Raw genomic sequence first — 24923 nt, 5'->3', positions numbered from 1 at the left:
AGAGATATGGGTTAGGTGGCCAAGTGACAAAAGGTACTCCTTTCCCTTCACTGGCCTCTGCCTTTGGACTCTAGCCCTTCAGAATTCAGAATTCTCTGCCCATAGGCGGTGGGGGAAGAGTGAGTGAGGCCACATATTCTAACAGCCTAGCCTTGTCCCAAATAGCAAAAATGACATTGGCTTTTTTTAGCCCTACGGACAGAAAGAAAACCAAGGTCCAATATAGTTTTGCCTTTTTTTTTTTCAACACTCTGCTATTTGTAGTTTCCCATTTCAACTGTTGCTTTTCCATCATAGACATGAGCATAAGATGTCAGTAGGCAATTTTGTAATATTGGAGGGATAGGGAATAGCATTTCCATCTTTTAAATCCTGTGCTCTTACAACCTGGGTAGAAATGTAGTGTGATGTAGTAAAAACAGATTGAACTTGGAATTAAGGGACTTGAGTTTAGAAAGGAGTTTCAGAATGGGATCTGAACATGAATATACCTGTCTCTACACATGCGCGCACACACATATATTTTCAACTAACCAAATTCTTTGACTCACACGTCATTAATTTCTTAGTTACAGTTGCTTCTCCTATTTTTGTATATGTGTTTGATGGCCTCTTAGCCTTGCCTTTCTCTTTCAGACTTTGGTGTCCTTGAAATTACTAGGGAACCAGCTAATCACCCTTCCCTCTCAAGATAAATGGACCTGCAAGCAGCTTAAATACCTAGATCTTTCGAAAAATCAACTTGGAAAGTAAGCAGCTGTGTTATGGTCAGCTTTCAATATAGGGTGTTCCAAGTCTTGGTGCAGTTTTTAGCTATAATAGCTTAAGTTTTGAGCATGCTCAAGTTGGTCACATAAGATCTTTCTCCCTATTACATCAGGAGCATTATTCCTAAATTTAACTGTAATGAAGACTAACAAAATAGAGCACCATTCTTTTCATGCCTCTTAGTCTGCCCCTTCTGATTATTTATTTCTAATTTCAACCTGAATGGTGACTCAGCTTTGCATCTTATAAATTTAAGTCACAAATAAGAGAGCAGAGAGAATAGAAAAAACAAAATCCAAAACCTTTCTAATAAAATGTAAGTGGTATTAATAAGATGCAGCAAATACGGCCTTCTGGAAATAAAAAGTCTCATTTAATTTACAGGGCGCCACTTAATCTAGCATCTGGGCATAGTCTACACCTAATTAGATAATGGATTTCTCAAAAGGCTAACCTCAGTAAACAGTCTAAAAATGTAATTTCTATCTGTGTAGATGTCATTTGATGCATGTCCAGCCTGTACTGGGCAAAGGAAATGTTGCTTCTGCATCATCTGGGGAAAAAAAATTAGAGAACAGAAACTGAAGTAAAGAGCATCTTTAAAAAAGAAAAAGTCAAAATAACCTATTAAATATAAATTTGGCCAACTACTCAAAATGTGTGTTGCAATTTCCCCTTGAAGCAGTAATGTTGGTAAATATCAAACAAAGGTTGCCCCTGCCTACAGCATTGCTTCCAAGAGACTAAATGAATTTTTTGTTTTGTTTTGCTTTGTGGTCAGATATTTTTGCATTGTATAAAACCAATGTAGAGATGTAAACCAAGCTGTTTATATCTCCATCATGTCTTCTTCACTTTCCTTTCCCCCACAGAAATGAAGATGGACTTAAAACAAAGCGGATTTCCTTCTTCAACACCAAGAGCAGACAGCGTTCATGTACAGAGACAGGTATATTTGCATGTTCAGTTCCCATCCTGAAATAGAAACTAGAACAGCATATTGGGTAGGCTTGCCAGACACTGTATACATGGAATTTTCCCATGTAGGGGGATTTATTGTCTGCAGTACCTGAAAATGCCATTAACATGTAGTGTTGTATTGGAATGACACCTCCTGACATAGGGTGTCTTTTACTCGTGTAACCCATGATTCCTGATGTAGCACTTTCAACAAACAGTCCACAGTAGAAGCAGTGTCAGATAAGTCAATCCTGCGTTGTACCCAGTGCTTCCTTCTTTGTGACAGTGCAGCCCAGTGCCATCACCATGATCTCCCAAAGTAGATGTTGCCAGGCCCACATAATGTAAACCTAGCAGATTGCCTTCATTAAACTCCGAGAAGGAAATAGAGGTTTTCCTGAAAATCTATCAGACCTAGATGTACATTTTCCAATAGTTTTCCACAGTGGTTAATTAAGAAAGATAGATGACTGAAAAAAATTGCTAGAAAATTTTGGGGGACCAATGGAATCTGCTTCTGCCTTTAAATTCACCAACATACCATTTTGTTCTAAAAGCTAAAGCGCGTCTAAGTGAGCTGATCTCAAAAGTGTATCCTTTGGTAGGTTGTTCTGTGACAACTAGCCAATAATTAAGTCCTCTCAAAGGCAATACAACTTTCTGGCTAGACTTGAAAAATCTGTTTTACTTAGCTTTGAATAGCTTATAGTGGAGATGGTCTGGATTAGTGTAAATACAATTCCACAGAGACCAAAGAGCATTTAGAGGGAATTAGAGTTCTTAACCTGGGGTCTGTGAAGTTTTTCAAAATATCTTGAAAAATATTTTGATAAGTATTTCAATATAATTGGTTTTCTTTATAGTCTTGTATATTTTCTTTTATTCACTTAAAAACATTATACTGAGAAGGGGTCAGTAGTCTTCACTAGATATGCAGAAGGGTCCACGACACAAAAAAGATTATGAACCCTGTCTATAACTGATCTATAAGGTCAGCTCTAAATTTCTCTGACCACAACTATCTTCCTATTTCCAGTAGAGATCATTTTACCTTCATTGCTATTTTTTAAGGAGCTTACTAGGGTATATATAAATTGAAATTCTGTATGGACTAAAATAGAATATAATATGATTTGGCAAGTTGTCTTATTTCTCTGTTTCAGCCTTGTTTTATTTGTAACTATACACATGAGTTTATAGAATTGATATATTCTTGTAAAGTTTTCTGTAAGTCTAATTTTTATAAATTACATTCTATTTCAAATACAGGAAGAACATTTGCTTTTTAAAAGCTCACCTTGGTATATATAACTTTTCTAAATGAAGAATAATTTTATGAAGCAAATAATTATCCACAAGTTTATCTGTTTTTTTTTCCAAAGTAGGTGACACTTGTAATGAATTATTAGCTGAAGAATTCTTGGGTGCAGCTCTCCTGAGGAGCATGGAGCCCCACAGTTGAAGGGGAAAAGGAAGGCTAATAGAATGTTATTAATATTTCCTTCACAGTATTTTAAAATCTTGCCAGGTGAAGGTAATATCCTATTTGGACTAAATTAAACTTCCACTTCAGCTCAGAGGGCCATCAGCTAAACCCCAATGACCATGTAGATTGATAGAAAAGAAAAGAACAATTCCTCTTTTATCTTCCATCTTCCTCGAGCAGGGCAACTACAAACATGAATGTGAGATGGATGGTATTTCTCCAAAAACCCAAAAATCCATGACAGTGGCACCTGGGAGAAAATGTAGAGAAGTTCCAGAAATCTTTATGGAAAAGCTCATCATGTGATAATTTTGTAGTTCTGTGATACATGATAGAAATTCAAGTAAAACAAGCGTTTGGTTGTCTTTTGTTTGAATAGACCATTTCTATCTATTTCCCTTTAACCTTTTAGGAAATAACTAATGTTTTGATTAATTTTATATTTAAACCTGTCATATTCATTGATATTCATAATCATTGTCTAGAACTAGATTGAATTGCAGAGACCACCTAGCCCAGCCCCTTCATTTTACAGTTGAGGAAACTGAGTCCTAAAGTGATTAAGTGACTTTTATGAGTTCATAAAGGTTATAAGCATTAAAGGTGAGTTCTAAATCTTTGCTCTTGGAGCCAGTGCTTTTCACACTGTACTATTCATTATCAGATGATGGTGGAAGGGTGTTTACAATTTGCAAAGTTCAGGAACATTTTATGGTAAGGTATTTGGGATGTTTTGAAGTCAAGTCATGAAATAGTAGCATCATATCCATTCACGGGAGAAAGCTGGGGTTCTTAACCTTCTTTTGAGTGATGGACCCCTTTGGCAGTCTATGGACTGCCTTTGAACTCTTTCTCAGAAAAAATGTTTTTAAATGTAAGAAATAAGATACATAGGATTGGGGGCAGTTAGGTGGCATAGTGAACAGAGCACTAGCCCTGGAGTCAGGAGTACCTGAGTTCAAATTCAGCCTCAGACACTTAACACTTACTAGCTGTGTGACCTTGGGCAAGTCACAAAACCCAGATTAAGACCCTGTGGTATAGAGGATTTGGCCCCCATGGACTTGAAATCACAAAACCTAAGTTTCCAGATATTCCACTATCTGTGTGACAATACAAATCACTTACCTTTTTGGTGTCTCAGCTTTTATGTCTGCAAAATGAAGGGTTTAAACTTGATGAACTCAGAGGCCTCTTCTGACTCTGATGCTATCATCCTGAAAGTGTCTAGCATAGTACTGTTATTGTTCATCTTTCATTTTCAAAGAGGACCAATGACATCATGAATGATGTCTTGACTTATATGTGAATTGGATTTAAGTGAGGAAGAGTTGTGCTTCCTGCATCATCAAAGATCAGTGGCAAGACAAAAGTCAAGATGACTAGAGATGGCCTGGCATGTAGTGAATGACCTTGGCATCTTCGATATCTGACCAATCTCTAAGCACTCCACAGCACCTACTTCAGCCCCTTCAGGGGCATTGGAACAAATTATTCTCATCCCCCCATTCTCTTGGGGGAAGTCTTCATGTGCTTGTGGTAGACATCTCCCAACTCATTAATGGGTTTGAGGTCTGTCAGTTACCCTCAACCTGGTTTAGCCTGTCTGAGGCAATGGATTTACTGAGGTGTGGCAGTTACACAGGCTACAGATTCTTGGAGCCACAGTTGAGAGTTGAGTGAGAAGTGGATACAAAAGGCTCAGCAAGCCCTCACACCAGAAGTGCTAATCCTCCCTGGACACCCCATACATGTTGGAGAGGGTAAACAGATAGAATTTTCTCAATGGTGCCATTGTAGAAGTTGTGAAGAGGTGTGATTGATTATAAAAAAGAAAAATACAGTATATTTGGTCTTACTTATCCATTGTTTATGTGTTAAATCTGGCCATTAGTTGATAATACAGAAATCTTTCAGCATGTGATAAGAGTGAAGAGACAGGGTTATAATTCAGTAATGAGATTTATGCTACCTTTACTCTTAAGAATAAAATGCTAATAAATAGTGGAGCTTCCCCCAAAGGTCAATCATGAGAAGCTATATTGCCAAAGCAGTATTCACAGCACCACACTGATGGCAACTATGAATATTCCAGCATGGTAATGAATCACAAATATAACAGAATGTCCATATATAAGACAGAAGCAAAACATTTATTCGGACACCAGAAAGCCAAATCCCAACACCAGAAAACCTAATCCATCAAAGCCAAAAAGAAATCTATACACAGTAACACTGCAGAGAGCAAAGCCTTCCCTTTGCTGGGGCCTTCCCACAAACACTCACAAGCCTAACTGTCTCCTTGCCTGTGTCTTCTCCCTCTCTCCATATTAACTGCTCTGACTTCCAGCTTTCTCTGGGCTCTGCTGCACCCTTCCTGCTCCACCTGTTCAGCAAATTCCTCCCACCACAGGCTCCATGTGATTACATTCAGCCTATTAGGGGGCAGGAAAGGTCTTCAAATTCCCTTAGACCTATTAAGGGGCGAGGAAGATCTTCAAATTACCATTACCATTACAGAAGCTCATAAGGAGGAAAAGAGGATTTCTTTGTGGATAAGTAAACCATATACAAATGAAATCAGTAAGAAGATTTGGGAAAATATCTAGACCAGGGGTGAGAATCCTCTTGACTGAATCCAAACTTCACAGAACTTGGACTCAGTCAAAATACTGCAACCAAGGACCTTGAAGGCCATATGAGACCTGAAGGCCAAGGGTTGTCCACCCCTGATCTATACAATAAATTGAGTCCAACAGGTATCTGTTTGTTTAAGGAAACAAAGGAAAAACATGACCCAGTTTCCTTGGAAGGATTCTTTGGAGGATATGTAGACAGCTAATTTGAGGTTACAACTGGCAACTGGGAGGCCCCTGGATTTAAATTATTTTTTAAAAAATTGTTATTAAGTGACAGTATGATCAAGTGAATAGAGAGTTGACTTTTGGGGTCAAGAAGACCTGGCGGTCGTCTTACCTCAGACATGTACTAACTGTGTGACCCTGAACAAGTAATTTAACCTCTCAGTGTCTTCCAGACAATTTTCTAAAACTATAAGTGACTGATGAATTGCTGAATCAGTTGAAGGACTTTTCTCACGAAAAGCTCCCTATAACCATGAAATCACAGGACTGGATAAATTATTTTTACTATGTGTAGGAAAATTTAGACATAACAATTGTGGGAAAAAGAAGACTGCTGCCTAGAAAAGCTACTGCTTTCAGGTAGTTGTCCTCCCAAACTATTTATCCCTGGATAAGGAATGATTTACCAAAGATAACTTGTGTGCAGATGGGTAATAAAACTCAGGGTAATTTTATGCACACACAAGTGGTCATATTTGTGCAGTGGGCTCGTCCAAAAATAATTTTGGATAGCTGTTTTTATGGTAAAATTCAAGCCAGCACAGTCATAAATAACTTATGAATAAATAATTGCAGTTCATAAATACCTTGAGCTGTGTTCTACACAACAGACATTTTTTTCCATGTTGGGATAGAAGATGTGTGATGGGTGTAAGCTGATGTTTGCCATAGCAGCTTCTGACTGCATCAGTCGGTTATTGAGATTTATTCTTTCAATTACATATTCAATAGGTATTCAGCACTACAATGAAACTTTGAAATTGGAACATTAGGTTGGGAAATGTTAAGGAGGACTTACTGACTTTCTTGAAAGAAGAATCTAAAGGTTCTTTTCTCTAGAAAAAGTGAATTAATGCAGCTGACTAAGGAATTTCAACCCCTTTCATCTCTTAAAAGCACTTACTGAGCATTTCCTCTTGGAACAAGGATCTTGGGCAAAAGCACCTTTAAAGGTAGCATTCTTCACTATTGTAGCAGGAGCTCCTGAGAAGAGTTTTATTCCAAATGCAACTTAGCCTGAATTTCAAAGGAGCGAGTGAATTTTTGGTATTCCTTTACCTTCTCACAAAACATTCTCTGAGGCTAAGGTGCCACACATTACCACTGAAAGGAAAGTGTCTCTAAGGAGCAAAAGAGAATTGCTTCAACTTCTTAAAAAAGAAAATGCTAACTTATCTTTAAGGGCTATGCTGAGAGGGACACAGGTAAGGGAACTACACAGGGCTTATTGAGCTGAAAAGAATCTCAAGAGTCCTTATTTTTTTTCCTCCTTGGAAGAATAAAGGCAGATTCAGAAATTCTGCTGAAATTCAAGCCTGTTATTCGCATAAATCTGTGTTTAAGAACTGAGAACTGAGAGTTTTGAGATGCATACTACAACCCCCCCCACACACACACCCCAATAATGCTAGTTAAATGACCACACAACATTTCATTATATGGTGGCCACACAATGATTCCAGTTGATGTGATATTCAGTGTGGGGGATCCTAGTATAGAAATCTTCACTAAAATATATACAACCCATCAGTGACTTAACAGATAAGTCTTAGGGAGTCGTGTGATGTACAAAGATACTAAGTGACTTTCATAGCTCATTACTATTTTTTTTAAAGCAATTGAGGTTAAGTAACTTGCTCAAGGTTACACAGCCAGGTGTTTCTGGGTGGATGCTAAGTGTCTGAGCCTGGATTCGATCCCCAGGTCATCCCGACACTGGAGCCGGTGCTCTTACTCGCTGTGTCTACCTGGCCGCCCCAAAAGTACATCAGCTTTTTTTTTTTAAGCAGTTGGGGTTAAGTAACTTGCTCAAGGTTACACGGCGATGGTTTGGGGTTTGGTTTTTGGTTTGTTTTTTTTTTTTGAGGAGGGAAGACCAGGCAATCGGGGTTAAGTGACTTGCCCAAAGTCACACAACCAGTTAAGTGTCAAGTGTCTGAGGTCGGATTTGAACCCAGGTCCTCCTGACTTCAGGGCTGGTACTCTATTTACTGAGCCACCTAGCTGCCCCTATAAACTCTTCATCAAACTTTTTTTTTTGCCTTTTTTTTTTTTTTGGAGGGTAATTGGGGTTAAGTAACTTACCCGAGGTTACAAGGCTAGTTTTTTTGTGTTAAGTGTCTGAGGCCCCATCCGAACTTAGGTCCTCCTGACTCCAGGGCCGGCGTTTTACTCACTGCGCCACCTAGCCGCCCCAGCTCATTACTATTTACTAATGACTAATTATTACTAGAAAATGTCAGCGGTGACATTTGAACTGAGTACTTCTTGACTTTAAACATTTTATTCACTATGTCATAGTACCTTATAATTGATGGCATTAAAATTAATAATAATTGTAATCATAATTAAGTATTCATTTTTAACCCCTGACCTATAAGGAACTCTTGCTAAAGAAACTTCTTCTACCAACATGGATTATCACCTTTTCTACAATTTAGATCCTCAGAGTTGCCTACAACACAGAGATTAAGTGATTTGCCCAGGATCAAATAACTAGTGAGTGTCAGAAGCTAGACTTGAACCTAAGGCTTCCTGACACTGAGACCAGTTCTCTGCCTCCTGAGACATGAGCTGGCTTTTCCTATGATGTCATCATGGGGTAACATTTTGACACAATGTTATTTTAATTTTAATTCAGTCATATCTACCATTATCTTTTAGGTTCTGGGCTGGAATTTCCAGGCTTTCTTAGCGAATCCTTAGAAGTCCTGTGCCTGAATGACAATCAACTTGATGTTGTCCCACAGTCTGTCTGCCTACTGAAAGGCTTATCAGAACTCTACTTAGGAAAGTAAGTATAAATTGGGGAAAACTGTGTGATGCCTACCCCATGACTTACACATCCAATGGTGCTGCCTGTATCAGTAAACCTCCTCTACCTTGTGGTGTTTTATGATTGCATAGATCAAAAATAAAACCAGTTTGTCACCTGAAGTAATCATGAGTTTTTAAAAATTAAGTTGGATTGTTTGAAATAGTTTTTGTTTTTTGAAAAAGATATCATTTTGTAAATTTTAGCCTTTTCTCCCGTTTCTGAAGGTTTTATGAGGATTATTAGCCATTATACAGGAGTTTGTAAAGTTCTTCACAGTTCAAAATATACTTGGCATTTTAAATTTACTACATCTATATTTGGAGTGCAAAGAATTTTGCAAATTTTCTTTTGACTAATAATAGTCCTCAATACTTCCTTCAGACAGGAGAGAAAAGGCTAAAATTTACAACCCTGTTACCCTTAACTCCTCTAAGAAAAAAAAAAAGGAGCCAACATAATTTAAGTATGATTAAAATACAAAATTTGTTCACCATTCATGATCTTCCAATAGCACATTTCTGTAATCTTCCATAGTAGTAAAATAATAGAAAAATGGAACTTAGAGGAACACAGTTCTGAGACCCAACATTCCTAGAGGAAAGAATTTCCATCTCTCTCACTGATTTTTTCCAAAGGAAAAGACTTTAAAATAAGCAATGGAACACTAGAAAAATAGAACAAAGATTCAGTGCTTATGATGGAAACTGGAAACTTTAAATGGCAATGAATAAGACATAGTCTTTACCCAGTGGTTATCCCAGCATTGGTTATTGTGTGTGTGTGTGTGTGTGCGTGTGTGCACGTGTACATGTGTGTGTGTTTTCAGTAATCCAGCTCTCCGAGAACTTCCTCCAGAACTTGGTCAGTTGGCTAATCTTTGGCAGCTAGATATAGAAGAACTGAGTATCAGCAACATCCCTTCAGAGATCCAGAAAGAAGGTAAGCTATCAACTTAATTCCTGCCCATGTTTTTACTATATTACCTTGAAAAAAAAAATGATTCCCCAATTTATGAGTACAAAGCAATTGTACAAAAGATATTCAATATACTTAGTACTCCATTGGAGCTCTGAACTCATTCATAGGAGTGCTTCTCCAATTAGGGACCCATCCATAGCTATGCCTGTCAATTCTGGGCCCCTTTTGTCTATATTCTCCTCTGAGTCCACTAACAGGGGTCCACCTTTCATTCATGGGCTACCTACAGGTATTCAGTAGTTGATGACAAACTCTATTTGGTTATTTATATAAATCATTCAAAAAATAAAGTGACATAAGAATTTTTCTTCTGGTTTTAAACTAATACAGTTTTGACCATAAACACAAACTCTATTAGTCATACTTGAGAAAAAGAAATTGTTCTTTTTGTTTGTGACTCGCTGAAGATTTCACTCATGCAGCTCTCATTTCACTGTGTTGTTCCTTCTCTCTTACTCAACCCTAATGCCTTTTCTCAATGGGTATCATTGCCATGTTTGAATTCAGTGAAAATTTTCCTTGTGAAGTTTTTTTTTCTTTTTTCCCCTACTCTACAGCAGAATTTGAAAATACTGTTTGGATACTTGTGAGGATATTTATTTGTTAACTATCTGTTATATTAATTTGCCCACTTTTTACAATTTTTTTTTGTATAGGCCCAAAAACTATATTAGCTTACTTGAGAGCTCAACTTCGGAAAGCAGAAAAATGCAAGCTAATGAAAATGATTATCGTGGGTCCTCCACGACAGGGCAAGTCAACTCTGTTAGAGATTTTACAGACTGGGAAACCTCCACAGATGATGCACAGTGATGCTACTATCAGGACCACTAAATGGGAGCTACAAAAACCACCTGGATTGAAAGCAAAGGTCAATAATGGTTAGAGTTAAAAGTTCATTTGGGTGGGAGGGAATTTCTCAGTTGGTTTTCTTCTCCAGCACAGCAGGGTTATCCTTAAACATTGGTCTAGACACTGCTTAAGCATCTCTCCCATGACATGGAATCATCGTGTGCTTTAATTCAAATGGAATTATTCTCAAAGCAAATAACTTTCTTAATGTCCCTTCACTATTTCTCACTATAGGTGAAGCTGAAATTTAGGCAATGAAATAGGCAAGTATCTGCCTGCGTTATCATTTTTCAAATTCTGACCAGGGGAATATGTTATTCTCTCTGCATTTTCAGTGTAATGAAAGTCAAAAGAGCTTTTTTCAATGCCAAAACTTTTATGTGTGTTACATAGTTATATGTATATACATATGTGTGTACATATGTGTGAATGTATACAAACATGCATACATGTGTGTATTTGCCACTATGAAGAGTAACTGAGAAATTTTTGTCTTGAGAATGACAGTGTAAGGAAGTTAGATTTATCTTATAGAGCTAATGGAAAAGTAATTGTAATAATGGTAATATAGAGTTAACTATGTGCCAGACATGCTCAGCTATTTATACTTACTATCTCATTTGATCCTCACAACTCTTGAGAGGTAAGTGCTGTTATTTTCCCCATTTTACAATTGAAGAAACTGAGGCAAACAGGGTTAAAGTGACTTGCCTATGGTCACATAGCTAGTAAGTGCCTGAGGCTGGATTTGAACTCACATCTTCCTGATTCCAGGTCCGGCTGGGACATACCAGAAGTAAAAATAATTTCTTCATACATTGTCCTGGGTATTGTCACCCTTTTGTATTCATAGGGATCCCAAAGCACCATATAGCAATTTCATCATGGAAAACCTTGAATGTCTTCATATACACATCTTGTTGGAATTTTCCAATAGTCATCCTCCCCAGAACATTCTCCAATGAATCATTCAATGGCAGAAAGAAGCCTTCCTTTATGCCGAGTCCTTCACATAAAATTGCTTCACAGATTGAGGAAATCTAGTTCAAGCAATTAGGCATTTAAACTGGATTTAAATTCTGACAAGGACACAGAGTCTAATCCTCACCAGAACAGAGTTCTATCATTGAGGGTCAAAACAGTCAAAACATTTTTCCCCTGCTAATTAACACTGAGCCTGCCCCCTAGAGTAGCCAAGACATAAGCCTTAGCTAATTAGTATCAGAAAGGACTTTGCAGTTTTCTGATGAAAGGAAGTTGTTTTTTTCCTAATGTAACCACATTTTGGATTCAGTCATTAACAATTACTTAATACCATTATTATTCCTTTAACTGTGATTAAGAATTATTGGTCTTGAGGGCCCATTACTGGGTTACTCTCATTTAGAGTTTTCCCTGCCCTTTCTGTCACAAAAATGAAGCCTCCTCCCGTTTAATTAGAGGAAAAATCATGAATGCTTGAATAAACTGAACAGTTTGTTTCTTATAAAGCTGTATTTGGCATTACGTTGACCTTTGAAACATGGTGGCCTCTTAGTTGATTATATAAAGATAGAGTCTCAGGCTGTGTCTTTGAGAAGTAATAGGGAGGATTATGAGTAAGAATCTCTTTCTACGATCAGGTGCCAGACACATAAACTTGGCCTGTGAAGCTAAAGCTGGAGCTTCTCTATACAGTTCATTTTCATGTGTGGAAACCCCACTTGCCTGGTGTTCTTCTAGGCCGTCCAGCATGCCAGCTTGTGTTTTACCCTCTTTGTGTCAACATAGGTTTTAAGATTCCCCAGTAGGTGGTGTTCACTGGCCTACAATGTTTGGAAATCAGAGTCTGCTCGGATCTTGCTTCCCTGTGAGCTTAAACAACTCAAAGACCAAACGCTCAAAAGTGATCTCAGCAATGGGATTTCCTCCAGCTGAATTTCTCAGAACCATTTTCAGTTGAGAACTAGATTTAATAATCCTTTCCAATCTGCCATGGACCAAGATCAATATAAACTCCCACTGTCTCATTGAGGTTGCCAGTGTTGTACAAAGCAGAGACCCTCCATCCTGTTGCTGGAATCTACTGCAAACTCACCAGTAAAAATCCCATCTCTCTCATCACCAGGATGAGTGGCTGGGCCCTCTTCCCGCCCACTGATTACTGATTTCTGAGAGGAACAAAGGGAACATTGAAGTCTTGGGTAATAAGTTCACCATGATCTCTTGGGATTTACTGAAACAGTTTGTAAAAATGGTTTTCTGTTATTGTTGTTGTTCAAGTAGGTTGATTCTGTGGAGTTCAATGTTTGGGATATTGGCGGCCCAGCCAGCATGTCCACAGTCAATCAGTGTTTCTTCACAGACAAAGCCTTATATGTGGTGGTTTGGAACTTAGCACTAGGGGAAGAAGCTGTCGCAAACCTTCAATTCTGGTTGTTGAATATCGAGGTAAGAAGAGACGGAATCCAGACTATAAAATAGGACTGTGTTTTTTTTCTCTTATACCTGTGTCCATTCACTTCAAAGGCTATTTAGATTTGGGATGGCCTGAGGAGAAGACCTCAAAAATATAACAACTAAATCCTGCTATTACTCAGTTGTGGCTTTTGTGAATCCATTCAGTACACGAAGGGCAAGGGAATAAACATTTATCAAGTACCTTCTATGTGTCAGTGTATTGACCGTTTTACAAATATTAACTCATTTGATCCTCATACCAATCCTATGAGGCAAATGCTATTATCTTCCCTATTTTATAGTTGAGGAAATTGAGGCAAGCAGAAGTTAAGTGACTTGCCCAGTGTCACACAGCTAGTTAAGTGTCTAAGGCTGGAATGATTTCAGGTCTTCCTGATTCTAGACCCGACATTCTATCCACTTTGCCACCTTGTTGGACCCATCCAGGTGATGTAATCTAAGGCTGTTATAATAGCAGACACTTATATGAGCTTTAAGGTTAGCAAACAAACAGATATTATCTCATGTAACCCTCATAGCAACCCTCTGAAATAGTTACAGTATACATAGTATTGCCCTTTTTTTATAGAGAAGAAAATACAGGCCCACAGGGATTAAGTGACTCCCATGTTTATATAGCTAGTAATTTATCAAGAGATAGGACTTGAGCCCTCCCTGTTCCCAACTCCATATCGAAAGACCTTGCCTCTCCAGTGTGCTACCTCTGAGTCTCTGCCTGTCCACACACCATCTTGCCTAAGACTCATCATAAGCACTTCTTTAAGAAGGCCTCTGTAGGGGTGGCCAGGTGGCTCAGCAAGTAAGAGCACCGGCTCCAGTGTCAGGATGACCTGGGGATCAAATCTGGGCTCTGATACTTAGCACCACACCCAGAAATAACTGGCCATGTAACCTTGAGCAAGTTACTTAACCCCGATTGCTTTTAAAAAAAAAAAGGCCTCTGTTAATGTTATATGTTCTGGTAGCTATGACTTAGCATATGGCAAGACCCAAAAGAGATAAATTTTGATGAGAAGATCAGAAAAGGTCTCAAATATGGAACGCAGCATCAAGAGTTGGAAAGTGCCTAAGGTCATGTAGTAAACAATGATTGAGGAGTGCCCTCAAAATCCTAAAAACAAAGATGTAGAATATCAAGACATTTTCTGTGCGTTGTACCTCTGTTGTAGTTGCCTGGACATTTATTGAATATCACTTCTGCTACTGAGCTTTTAAAAGAGAGATTTTAAACCAAAGAGGTCTTCACAATTGAGAATTTATAAACAAGTCACCAATCTTCAGAATTATTGGAACACCCAAGGAATTTAGTCCTTTGTTTTCTCTAAGTTGTTCATTTACTAGTTCCTAAGTTTTTTTTGTTGTTGTTGTTTGTTTATTCTTTTGCATTTTGGTACAGAGAAGGTAATACATGTACTTGGTTTTTCACGTGCAGGCGAAGGCCCCAAACTCAGTAGTGCTGGTGGTAGGGACACACCTGGACTTAATTGAGACTAAATTTCGCGTTGAAAGGATTGCTACGTTGAGAGCATATGTGCTGGCACTTTGTCGATCTCCATCAGGATCAAGAGCCACTGGTTTTCCAGATATCACCTTTAAACATTTACAGTGAGTGTCCCTTGTTTTGTTCAGTGTCCATTGTTCTTTTGTGTCCCTGGGTTTTAAGTGAAAGCAAGTACTGAGTGGCCATCTCCCATATGTGAATCTTGTTCACCCATCCTTCCTCCTCAGTGTGAGGGTACTCTTCACCCAGAGACTCACCTGGGCTCTATACAGCCTCTTGTCCTTTTTCTAGTACTAAACTATCTTCCCATAGGACTTTGTAAAGCAGGAATTCTTAGCCTTTTTCATGTCATGGACCCCTTTTGTATCATGGTTTGGTTTTTGTTTGTTTGTTTGTTTTTAAGAAATAAAAGACACCAAAAGTTAGTGAAAATATGTAATTTTTTTCCCCATATAAGTTAGTGGACCACCTAAATCTATATACAGACCCCAGGTTAAGAACCTGTGTTCTCAAGGTCAGAGAATTTAGCTAGTCCAGAGTCTCTGACCTTAGACATTTGCCTGCAATAAGATAAGAGGAGCTATGGGGATCCGCCTGCCTGAATTCCTCATCAAAGGAGCTATCACTGTTCAAGGCCCAGGGATGGCCAGGACAATTATATATATTAACGATGATCCTCTTGGAGCTTCCAGGAAACCCACTTCACTGAATGGAAATCAAAGACAGACATTGCATTGTGAAAAATCACCCTGTCTTGTTAGGGAATCTTTGTGAAGTAAGTGACAAAAGGGACAAAAAGTCCCTTATCACTTCTGTTACTTGAGGCTCATTCCACTGACCACTGATTAAAGCAGGTTTGACCCTAGGTTGCTGCTACATATCAAACTCCTTAAAATTTCTCTTCCCACCTCCCTCTCAAAAAAAAAAAGTTTTTTTTTTCCCTGAGGGGGAAAAGGATTTAGTGAGAATGTGTCTTTGTGGTAGGGAAGTTATACAGCCCTATTTCAGTGAAATTATTAAAACTGTATTATACAGGAAAGGCAGCTGGGTGGGTATGCCTGATTTGGAGCAAGCAGGTTCTTCCTGAATGTCTGGGGTTACTTTTTTCTTTTCCCACATGGAAACATTTCTTGACTTGTAAAGGCTATAAGTTTTTCTTGGAGTCGAAGAGAACAAAAGTCCATTTCATCTAAACTCCTGAGTCACATGAGAAGAGTCAGAGGAACAGGATTAGTGCCTTTTTAAAAATCAAGTCACTCCCCCCCTTTAAAAAAAAAAAAACACCTAAACTAAAAATCAGTTAAACATTAAGGTAAACAAAGGCCTATTGGCAAGTGGTCTCCTTTCTGCAAGCTTGGATTCCTTTTACAATAATAATATCAGGAGGTGACAGCCTCCTTTTGGTGAAGAGGATGACTTGGGCCCCCTTCAGGAAATCCCAGGCCCCTGTCTCCTAGGATAAAATAGATTCTGTGTTGGCCGGAGAAGCATTGGCAGCCGCTTCCACCTCTCCCTAATGACAGATCCCTGCTTAGACTGTACCACATTCTTGGCACAGTCCCCGATTCCCTGCTGTAGATTTTCCTACTATGGAATTGAGTTCCATTTACTTGCAGTACACGTTGACTGGATAGAGAATATGGACTCTGGTTTTTGATGGGTCATCTCTCCCTACCCCAGACTTCCATGTCTCTCTCCTTCCCTCCTCCCTTTTTTCCCCTCCCCCACCTTCTCTTCCCACATAGGGAAAAGTTCCCTCCAGGTCAAGTAATAGAGACTATCCAGTGCCTTGTTAAGGAACAAAGCAATGGAAATAATAATGCGCTGAGGAGCTTAGTCTTCCATATGAGTAAATGTTCTTCTTTTTTTTCCCTTTCCATTTGCAGTGAGCTGTCTTGTAAAAGCCTGGAAGGCTATGAAGGGCTCCGCCAGCTGATTTTCCACGTTACATGTAACATGAAGGACATTGGTAGCACAATTGGCTGTCAGAAACTTGCAGGGAGACTGGTGTGTATTTTTCAGGAGATGAAAAATATCTTGTCCTGCCTGGTTCCCATGTGTTTGGAGATTTGCAAGTTTACATTTTCTTGGTTATAAAATATCATGTAGCATGTCTCTTGGCTTAATCTCCATTGGTCCCTTAAGGGATGGGAGAGGCAAAAAGGGAAAGTATGTTTTAGCCGAAAGTTTACTGACCAAATAGAGCTTCCATAAAGTCATAGAGGTTAGAACTGGGAAGGGTGTCAAGACATTATCACATCCAACCCCCTGCCTTCACTCCAGGTAGGGAAGCTCACTACTTTCCTCACTAACACCCCTCCCCACCCCTTGATAAATGAGGCAGTCTGCTCTACATTGTATGAGGAAATGCTCAATTTTTGTTTGGGGCTTATTAAGTTTACGATGGAATAAAAGCTAAAAGGGGCAGAAATAGTTGCATGTTGAATTTGTTGTATACCCAAAAAGAAAAGCAGAGTCTAAATGGTGGAAAGTTGTGGTTTTATTTACATTCCTGGCCTTCTGTTCTTCAGTGTATGTGGAAATGCTCATTTTGTTTACTGTCTGTTAAGTTCAAAATAAATAAAATGGATAGAATAATCAGTCAGTCAACATTTATGAAGTACCTACTATGTTCTAGGCACTGTGCTAAGTGCTGGAGATACAAAGAGAGGCAAAGGAGAGGCCCTGTCCTCAGGGAGCTTATAATCTAGTGGTGGAAACAACACACAAACAAATATATACAAAGCGAGCTATATTAGGTAAATAGGAAATAATTTACAGACTCTAGGAGAAGGCATTAGAATTAAGAAAAGTTGGGGAGATGAGGGAGGTCCAGAGAGTTAGTGACTTGTCTAGGTCCCCACAGATTTAGATCACTGCAAAATTAATTGGAAATGGTATGTTTCCCACAGTAACTTGGCAAGGCCTTTGTCTGACCTAATTCACAGATACCAAGGAGTTACCTCAGTCTCCAAGAAGCAGTTATAGCTGAGCAGCAGAGACGAAATCAGGCAGACGATGTCCAGTATCTGACAGATAAACAGATAGAGCAAATAATAGAACAAACCCCAGGAAATGACATCAACGACTATGAAGATTTACAGTCTGGTAGGCCATGGAATTGGGTCCTAAAATCTTGGAGGAAGCAGCTGATGAATGCTGTGACTGGGGAGAAGAGGAGAGGTGTGAGGGGAAATGTGAGGCTGTGAGAGAAGGGGCTGTCTAAAGGAGAAGGTGGAACCTCCTGTTACTGTACTTCAGGGAAACTAAATGGTTGACTTGGGGAATTATAGTTTGACCTTCAGTGGGAAGAGGGAAATTTTAAAAAGTAGGCCAATGGCACTGTCTGATAATATAATTAAAAACCCCACTGTAGCCCAAGAGGGAAGAAATGAAATAATAATAATTAGATTTTACGTACTACTTTAAGGTTTGCAAAGTTTTTTTTACAAATATCTCATTTTATCCTCACAACAACCCTTATCCCTATTATACAGATGAGGAAACTGAGGCAGACAGGTGACTTGCCTAGGGTCACACAGCTAGTCAGTATCCTGGGCCCAGTTTGAACTCATGTCTTCCTGACTCCAGGTCCAGGGCTCTGTCCACTATGCCAACTAGCTGCCTCTGTGAAAGACTATGAAAAGAACATTGTAATAAGAGGGTTGTAGATTAATATGATGAGATGACATCTCAATCTATGAGGTTTTGAAGTATTCGTTTTTCCTATAAAGTAAACTTGTTTGTACATTGTCCTATGGAGACATGCAATTTGAGTGATATTCATTAAGCCCTTATACAAGGCATATGAGAGGCAGCAGGCATGATGGATCAAGATATGGCTGTGGAGTCAAGAAAAGTTGGGTTTAAGTCCTGATGTACATTGACTCTGAGACCCTGAGCAAGATTTCATCTCTCAGTGCCCTTGATGGTTCTCTAAGACTCTTAAGTTGTAGATCAGGTGCAGACCAGTAATAGGGGGAAAAAAATTGCTCACTGGGAGGTATTTCTCTACACCAATGAAATCATATAACTATTCCCTTTCCCCCACAAAAAAAAATTATGTGGGAGGTTCTGGGAACAGAAAGATAAGAATAAAGCAGTTCCTGCCCTTTATCAGTTCATAGCCTTATGAAAATAATCTGTGTGTGTGTGTGTGTGTGTGTGTGTGTCTAATACAAGATAGACTATCGTAAGGCAAAAGAAAGAGTGAGACAAATTGCTCTAGGAAAATTTGTAAAAGAAGCTCATTTTCAGATAGAGGAAGGTGGGACATCTTTTTTTTTGAATAGAAAGTATTTGAGTACGACCTTAAAGGAAAAAAAGTCTTTAACCAGGTGAAAATAAGATGGTGTATTCTAGGCATGAAGGAAAGTGCAGATAGATGGAGTCAGGTAGTGCAGGATTAGTTTGGGGAGCAGCTTGTAGTGCATTTTAAATAGAATAGAAGAACAGTGTAAAATAAGATGGGACAGGTGAATGGGAGCTATATTATGGAGGGACATAAATTCCAGGTCAAGGTGATTTTATTTTGTTTTACAGGTAATGGAGATCAGCTACAGGTTTTAAGTAGGGGACTGACATGGCCAGAGCTGTGCATTAGGAGAATTATTTTGGCAAATGTGTAAAGAATGAATTGGAGAAGGGAGAAACTAGTGTCAGATAGATATTTGGGGGTTGTCATAGTAGTTCAGGTAAGAACCTACACTGGGGTGGTAGAAGAGGGCATGATACCCTGGTGGAGAGGATGTGAGCTAGAATGATTAGTGGTACTATCAACAGAAATTAGAAAGTTAAAAGGAAGGACATATATAAAGGGAAAGATGGTGAATCATTCTTGGATATGTTGAGTTTGAGGGACCTGATGGAAATGTCCATCAAGCATTTGCATATATGAACTTTGAGTTGGGGGTGGGGGTGGTGATTGGGGTTGAATATATTGATTTGAGAGTTATCTGGATAGTTATCAAAGTCATGAAAATGAATGAAATCACCAAGAGTAGAGATTGTAGGGGGAAAATAGCCAAAGACAGAGCCTTCATTTATTTAACAAACATTTATTGAGTGCCTACTATGTAGGTGACACTGTGGACAAAGACAAGAACAAAACCATCCTTCCCTTAAAAGAGCTTACATTGTATTGGGGGGAAACCTTGTAAGACACCCACACTTGGAGTACAAAAGAAATTCTCAAACCAGTGATAGAGATGGAGGCATGCTCAGGGAGGTAGGAGAATAACCAGGGGAGAACATCATCATAACCAGCAACTGTGGGAAGGAGTAGTCAGCAGGGTCATATGGCACAGAGAGGTCAGAGAGAATAAGAATTAAGAGAAAGCTATTGAATCTGGCAAATAAAAGGTCGTTGGTAATTTGGGAGAGAGTGGTTTTAGTAGAAACAGAAGCCATACTGCAGGAGGCTGAGTGGATCTAGAGGAATTGAAGTAGAATGGGATCTAGGCAAAGCTCTCTGGTGGTCTCCCTGGTGCCTGCAACCACAATCAGGCACCCTATCCTGTAAAGTCCTTTCCTTGACTCCACTGTCACATCAAGCAGTTGGCTTATATCTCCTCCCCTTCATTGCTAAACATGCTGACCATGAGACTTCAATTCCTCTAATATTGGTATTTGGTTGTCCTCTCTCTTTCTTGGATTAGCTATCAGCTTCCTCATAGAAACAGGAACGCTCTTACATTTCCCAGACACAAGCCACGGACTTAGAAACCTCTACTTCCTTGATCCAATCTGGTTATCAGAATGTCTGCAACGGATTTTTAACATTAAGAGCTCCAAGTCAGTGGCCAAGAATGGAGTGATTAGAGCAGAGGATCTCAGGATGCTATTAGTTGGAACAGGCTTCACTGAACAAACAGAAGAACAATATTTTCAATTTCTAGCCAAATTTGAAATTGCCTTGCCAGTTGCTAATGACAGGTAAGTTGATTTGCTATTTGGATGTTACTAACCAGGAAGGTGACAAAGAACAATGAAAATAGTTGGGGGGAGGGGAGAGGTCCACTGGTATTTTAACAGTAATTTCTGATAGGTAATAATAATAACAACTAGTTTTTATATAGCATTGTAAGTTTCCAATGCTCTTTCTTTCAACTTCCTAATTTCTTTTGATTGAATCACCAATAATTCAGGTTTAAATTCTTGGAATTATCTTTTACTCTTTCTTCTCCCTCAAAATTTTACTTTATAAATATCTCATTTTATCCTCACAACAATACTTAGAGATAAGTGCTATTATTTGCCCCATTTTACCCTTTGCAGACAAAGGATAAGTGACTCATCCAAGGTCACATATGTAGTAAGCATATGAGACAGGATTTGAACTCAGGTCTTCCTGATTCCAGGTCCAGTGGTCTGTCCACTGTAGCATCCAGTTTACTACTTTCTTGGTTGTCCTGTTCTGGACACTCTCCAGTTTTGTCAGTGTCCTTCCTAAAATGCAACGGCCCAAAATGAGCATGATACTTATGTTCCAACAGAACACAGTATAGCATAGCAGGCTTATCTCTCCTATGTTCTAGATACAAGCTTTCTCTTAATGCTACATATAATAACAGTAGTCATTTTAGCTGCCATGTGTCACTGTTGACGCCTACTGAGTAGGCTCTATGACTCCCGGATCTTTTTCATTTGGGTTATTGTCCAGACATACTTCTCCCACTGTTCTTGTGAAATTGATTTTTTTTAACCCAAGTACAGTACCTTTTGTTTGTATTTCTAAAATTGTATCTTTTTAGATTAAATACCGTATTCTAGTCTGCCAAGATCTATGTAGATCCTGACTTGGTCATCCAGCATGCTGGCTCTCTTTCCCAGATCAGTATCATTCCCTAATTGATACTTGCCTTTCTCCATGCTATTGATAAAAATATAACCTCTTTGGGGTTATGGAATGCACTATAGGTTAGGGAAGAGGAAACATGAAAGAAGGGACACTAGTCAGATAATGCAGCCATCAAAGCTTGAGATGAGAGGGGTCAGAACAAGGGAAGCTGCTTGGTATTATAATCACTCTCTTTGAGTTTTTGAAATGTTGCCATATGAAGAAGGATTAGACTTGTTCTGCCTGCCTCTCAATGGGGAAAACTAGGAGTAATAAAAAGGAGCAGAGAAGATGATCCAGGTTTGTTATGAAGAATGACTTTTTTAATTAGTAGAACAGTAAAAAAAGTGAATGGAACAGACTCAAGAGGTAGTGAGTTCCCTTTTCCCAGAGGTCTGCCAAGGATGATTGGGTGGGCATTTGGTGGGGGTGTTATTGAAAGGATCCCTGTTTAAGTATTGGCTTAATGGGGTGTCCTCTGAGATCCCTCGATTCTATGCAGTTGAAAGGCCACCTTAATTAGAAATAGAAGACATGGGTTTGAATTTAGTCATGTTACATATTCTCTGTATGACCTAGGGCAATTTAGTTTCCCACTCTGGGTCTCTGTTTCCTTATCCAGAAAATGGAGGGAGAAAAAAATAGAGGGCTCTCAAGGCATTTCCAGCTCTGATCCCCTAGGGTGTGAATAGTGGGACTGGAAAGGCATCGCAAACAAAGAATCAATAGGACTTGGTGATTGATTGGATGTGAAGGGCAGAGGAGAGGGAGGAGACAGAAACCTTCCCAAATGGCTCTTACAGCTCTAAATCCTATAATCTTCCCAGCAGATATCATTGTCCATCCGATTTCATTGACCTTCAAATTGCCTAAGTTTCTGGAATGGTTTTTTAGATTCCTTCCAAAGTTAATTTGTTAGCTATCCAACAGGTAATCCATTAGTTTTCATGGTATGAAGCTGGTATATCACTGCTTGCTATTATGTCCCAGGTTTTCAGAACTCAAACTCCAAAGTTTGATATCATCTTGGTTTGCATAATATGTTTGAAACTTAGTGCCTGTCAGGGCTTTACACATCAAAAGAGGTTTCCGACAGGGCCTAATTTGCCTTGTAAAATACTTTAGGGAATATCTCATAAAAGGTTCTGTGACCTCAAAATGGGTATGATGTTGAAAATGAACTTCTTGAACTTCAATTAGTCTTAAACCTTACAGTCTGTTTTTGGAGGATTTATTATTTCCCCCTATGAGATCTAAATTCAAGCCTCTCATTATTAAAATTGCTGTCATCCAAACATTACAAAGATGTATTGTTATCTTTCCATTGTATACTCCTTTTGTTCAGTTGTGTCTGATTTTTTTGGGACCTCATTGGGGGTTATCTTGGCAAAAATATTGGAGTGTTTTGTCATTTCCTTCTCATTTTACAGATGAGGAAACTGAGGCAACCAGTCAAGTGACTTGCCCAGGGTCACATAGCTACTAAGTGTCTGAGGCTGGATTTGAACTCAGGAAGAGGAGTCTTCCTGGCTCCAGACCCAGCACTCTATTCACTGGGTCTGCTTTGTACATTCCTAGAGGGCATCTTATCCCTCCTCTGCCTTTTATAATGCAGTCTCTCACACAGAGACACATGACAAATGATATCTTCTCTGCAGAGGTTTTTAGGGAAACAAAATTCTCAACCATGATCATCACAAAGTGATGAAGATGAAATGACAAAAATTCCTTATCGACACAACATTGCCGTGTTTTCATTATGAGAATGCATTTTGTCAGGTTAAAAAAAAAAAAAACCTTTTACAGACCTAATTTTGCAGTACACATAAATTTGTCCCAAGTGACTAAAACAATAAATTGTTTTAGAGGAAAAAATATTAGTTGCTACTAAGTGTCTGCCCTAAGTGATCTTTTATATTTTTCTCAAACTTTCATAGCTATATTTATGTTTGACCCCCAGAGAATTTAGACCTAGAACCTCCTCATTTTACAAATAGGGAAACTGAAGCACAAGGAAATGAAATGATTTCCCCAAGTTTAGACGAGGTGTAAGTGTCAAAGCCAAGATTTGCACCTGACTCTTCTAGTTTCAAATCAGTGCTAATTCTATTACTGTATACCAAGAACTCCATTGCTGCTATTTATAGCTTCATTAGCATTAAAAAAAAATCCTTTTGTCTCTATTCAATCATGTTTTGGGGTTTGTTTGTTTTTTTTTTTTTTTGCTTTCTGGAGGGCAATTGGGGTTAAGTGACTTGCCCAAGGTCACACAGCTAGTAAATGTCAAGTGTCTGAGGCCAGATTTGAACTTAGGTCCTCCTAACTTCAGGGCCAGTGCTCTATTCACTGTGCCACCTAGCCATCCCCTCTATTCAATCTTAATGTCATATCTGATCATCTTTTGCTAACTACAAATGCTTCCAGAATCCATTTTCTTCACATCACATTCTCTTACATGAGGAATTTATACAGTAGCATAATTTATTTTCACTTGGAACTAAAAAATAAGAAATGTAGTTGCTTCTCAGCAGGTCAGGCTTTATTACAAATAATAAAACTCCAAAGTCCCTATGATAGATACCTTTTGAACCTGCACAAAACTTAGATGCTTAAAGTTTAGTATACTCTTGAAACCAAGCTGTTATCTAGAGTTGAGGCTACTGCAAAGATTTGGCTAAAAATTGATCTGTCACATTTCATTTGTTTCAGTTACCTCTTACCACATCTTCTTCCGGCCAAGCCAGGTTTAGATACCCATGGCTTGCGGCACCAGGCTGCAAACACGATTCAGAGGGTGTTTAAAATGAGTTTTGTGCCCGTTGGCTTCTGGCAAAGGTTTATAGCTCGGATGTTAATTAGTTTGGCAGAAATGGATCTCCAGGTAAGTTGGTGTCCATCTAAAATAGAACAAAGGCAAGACTGAAGTTGTTTCATTAATGTTGCTGGGTCTTAGTTTGCTACTTCCTGTTTTGAAAGCGCCCCCCTTTTTGACTTGTTAAGGCCTCTGCCTCTGCTGATGTGAACCAGGTGGTTTGGTATGGCATTTACTTTTTTTCCCTACTGGTATGATTCATTTGGACCACTTCTATAAATCCCAAATCTACTGCCCTTTGTCACTCCTTAAGTCCCAATGGTTCATTCAGAACCCAGGATTTGGTCTATTAAGAATAAGATATTGCTTATGGTCACCAAGAATTGCTGTGTGTATATTTAGTACTATTAAAAAGAATGATAGTTGTCAATTCAAGTTAATTTGATGAAAGATAATGGTCATTATGTACTTTCTCCATGCAACACTAGTTGTTGAGTTATTCACATTACCATTAGAATCTTACTTCCCCCATAACTGTACTATTAAATTGTATTATCTTGGCATATTTTTCTCTCCTTGGGGGGGG

General features: G+C 38.8%; 1 protein-coding gene across 1 annotated transcript in view; it reads left to right on the top strand.

The window, feature by feature from the left end:
* The window catches only part of LRRK1 (leucine rich repeat kinase 1), a 163888-nt gene that overhangs the window by 99815 nt on the left and 39150 nt on the right, over positions 1-24923 (top strand). Inside the window, exons 11-22 of the mRNA XM_069097389.1 lie at positions 637-749; positions 1641-1717; positions 8743-8872; positions 9723-9835; positions 10531-10745; positions 12992-13156; positions 14619-14791; positions 16574-16694; positions 17636-17795; positions 20345-20621; positions 24235-24406; positions 24526-24560. Of these exons, the coding sequence (XP_068953490.1) occupies positions 637-749; positions 1641-1717; positions 8743-8872; positions 9723-9835; positions 10531-10745; positions 12992-13156; positions 14619-14791; positions 16574-16694; positions 17636-17795; positions 20345-20621; positions 24235-24406; positions 24526-24560 (1751 nt within the window). The remainder of the gene's footprint in view (positions 1-636; positions 750-1640; positions 1718-8742; positions 8873-9722; positions 9836-10530; positions 10746-12991; positions 13157-14618; positions 14792-16573; positions 16695-17635; positions 17796-20344; positions 20622-24234; positions 24407-24525; positions 24561-24923) is intronic.

Source organism: Petaurus breviceps, unplaced genomic scaffold (assembly GCF_028583685.1).
Source record: "Petaurus breviceps papuanus isolate PSGF00001 unplaced genomic scaffold, PetGlider_PUasm1.0 37, whole genome shotgun sequence".
In the NCBI taxonomy this organism is placed as follows: domain Eukaryota; kingdom Metazoa; phylum Chordata; class Mammalia; order Diprotodontia; family Petauridae; genus Petaurus; species Petaurus breviceps.
This window is presented reverse-complemented; position numbering and strand designations above follow the sequence as displayed.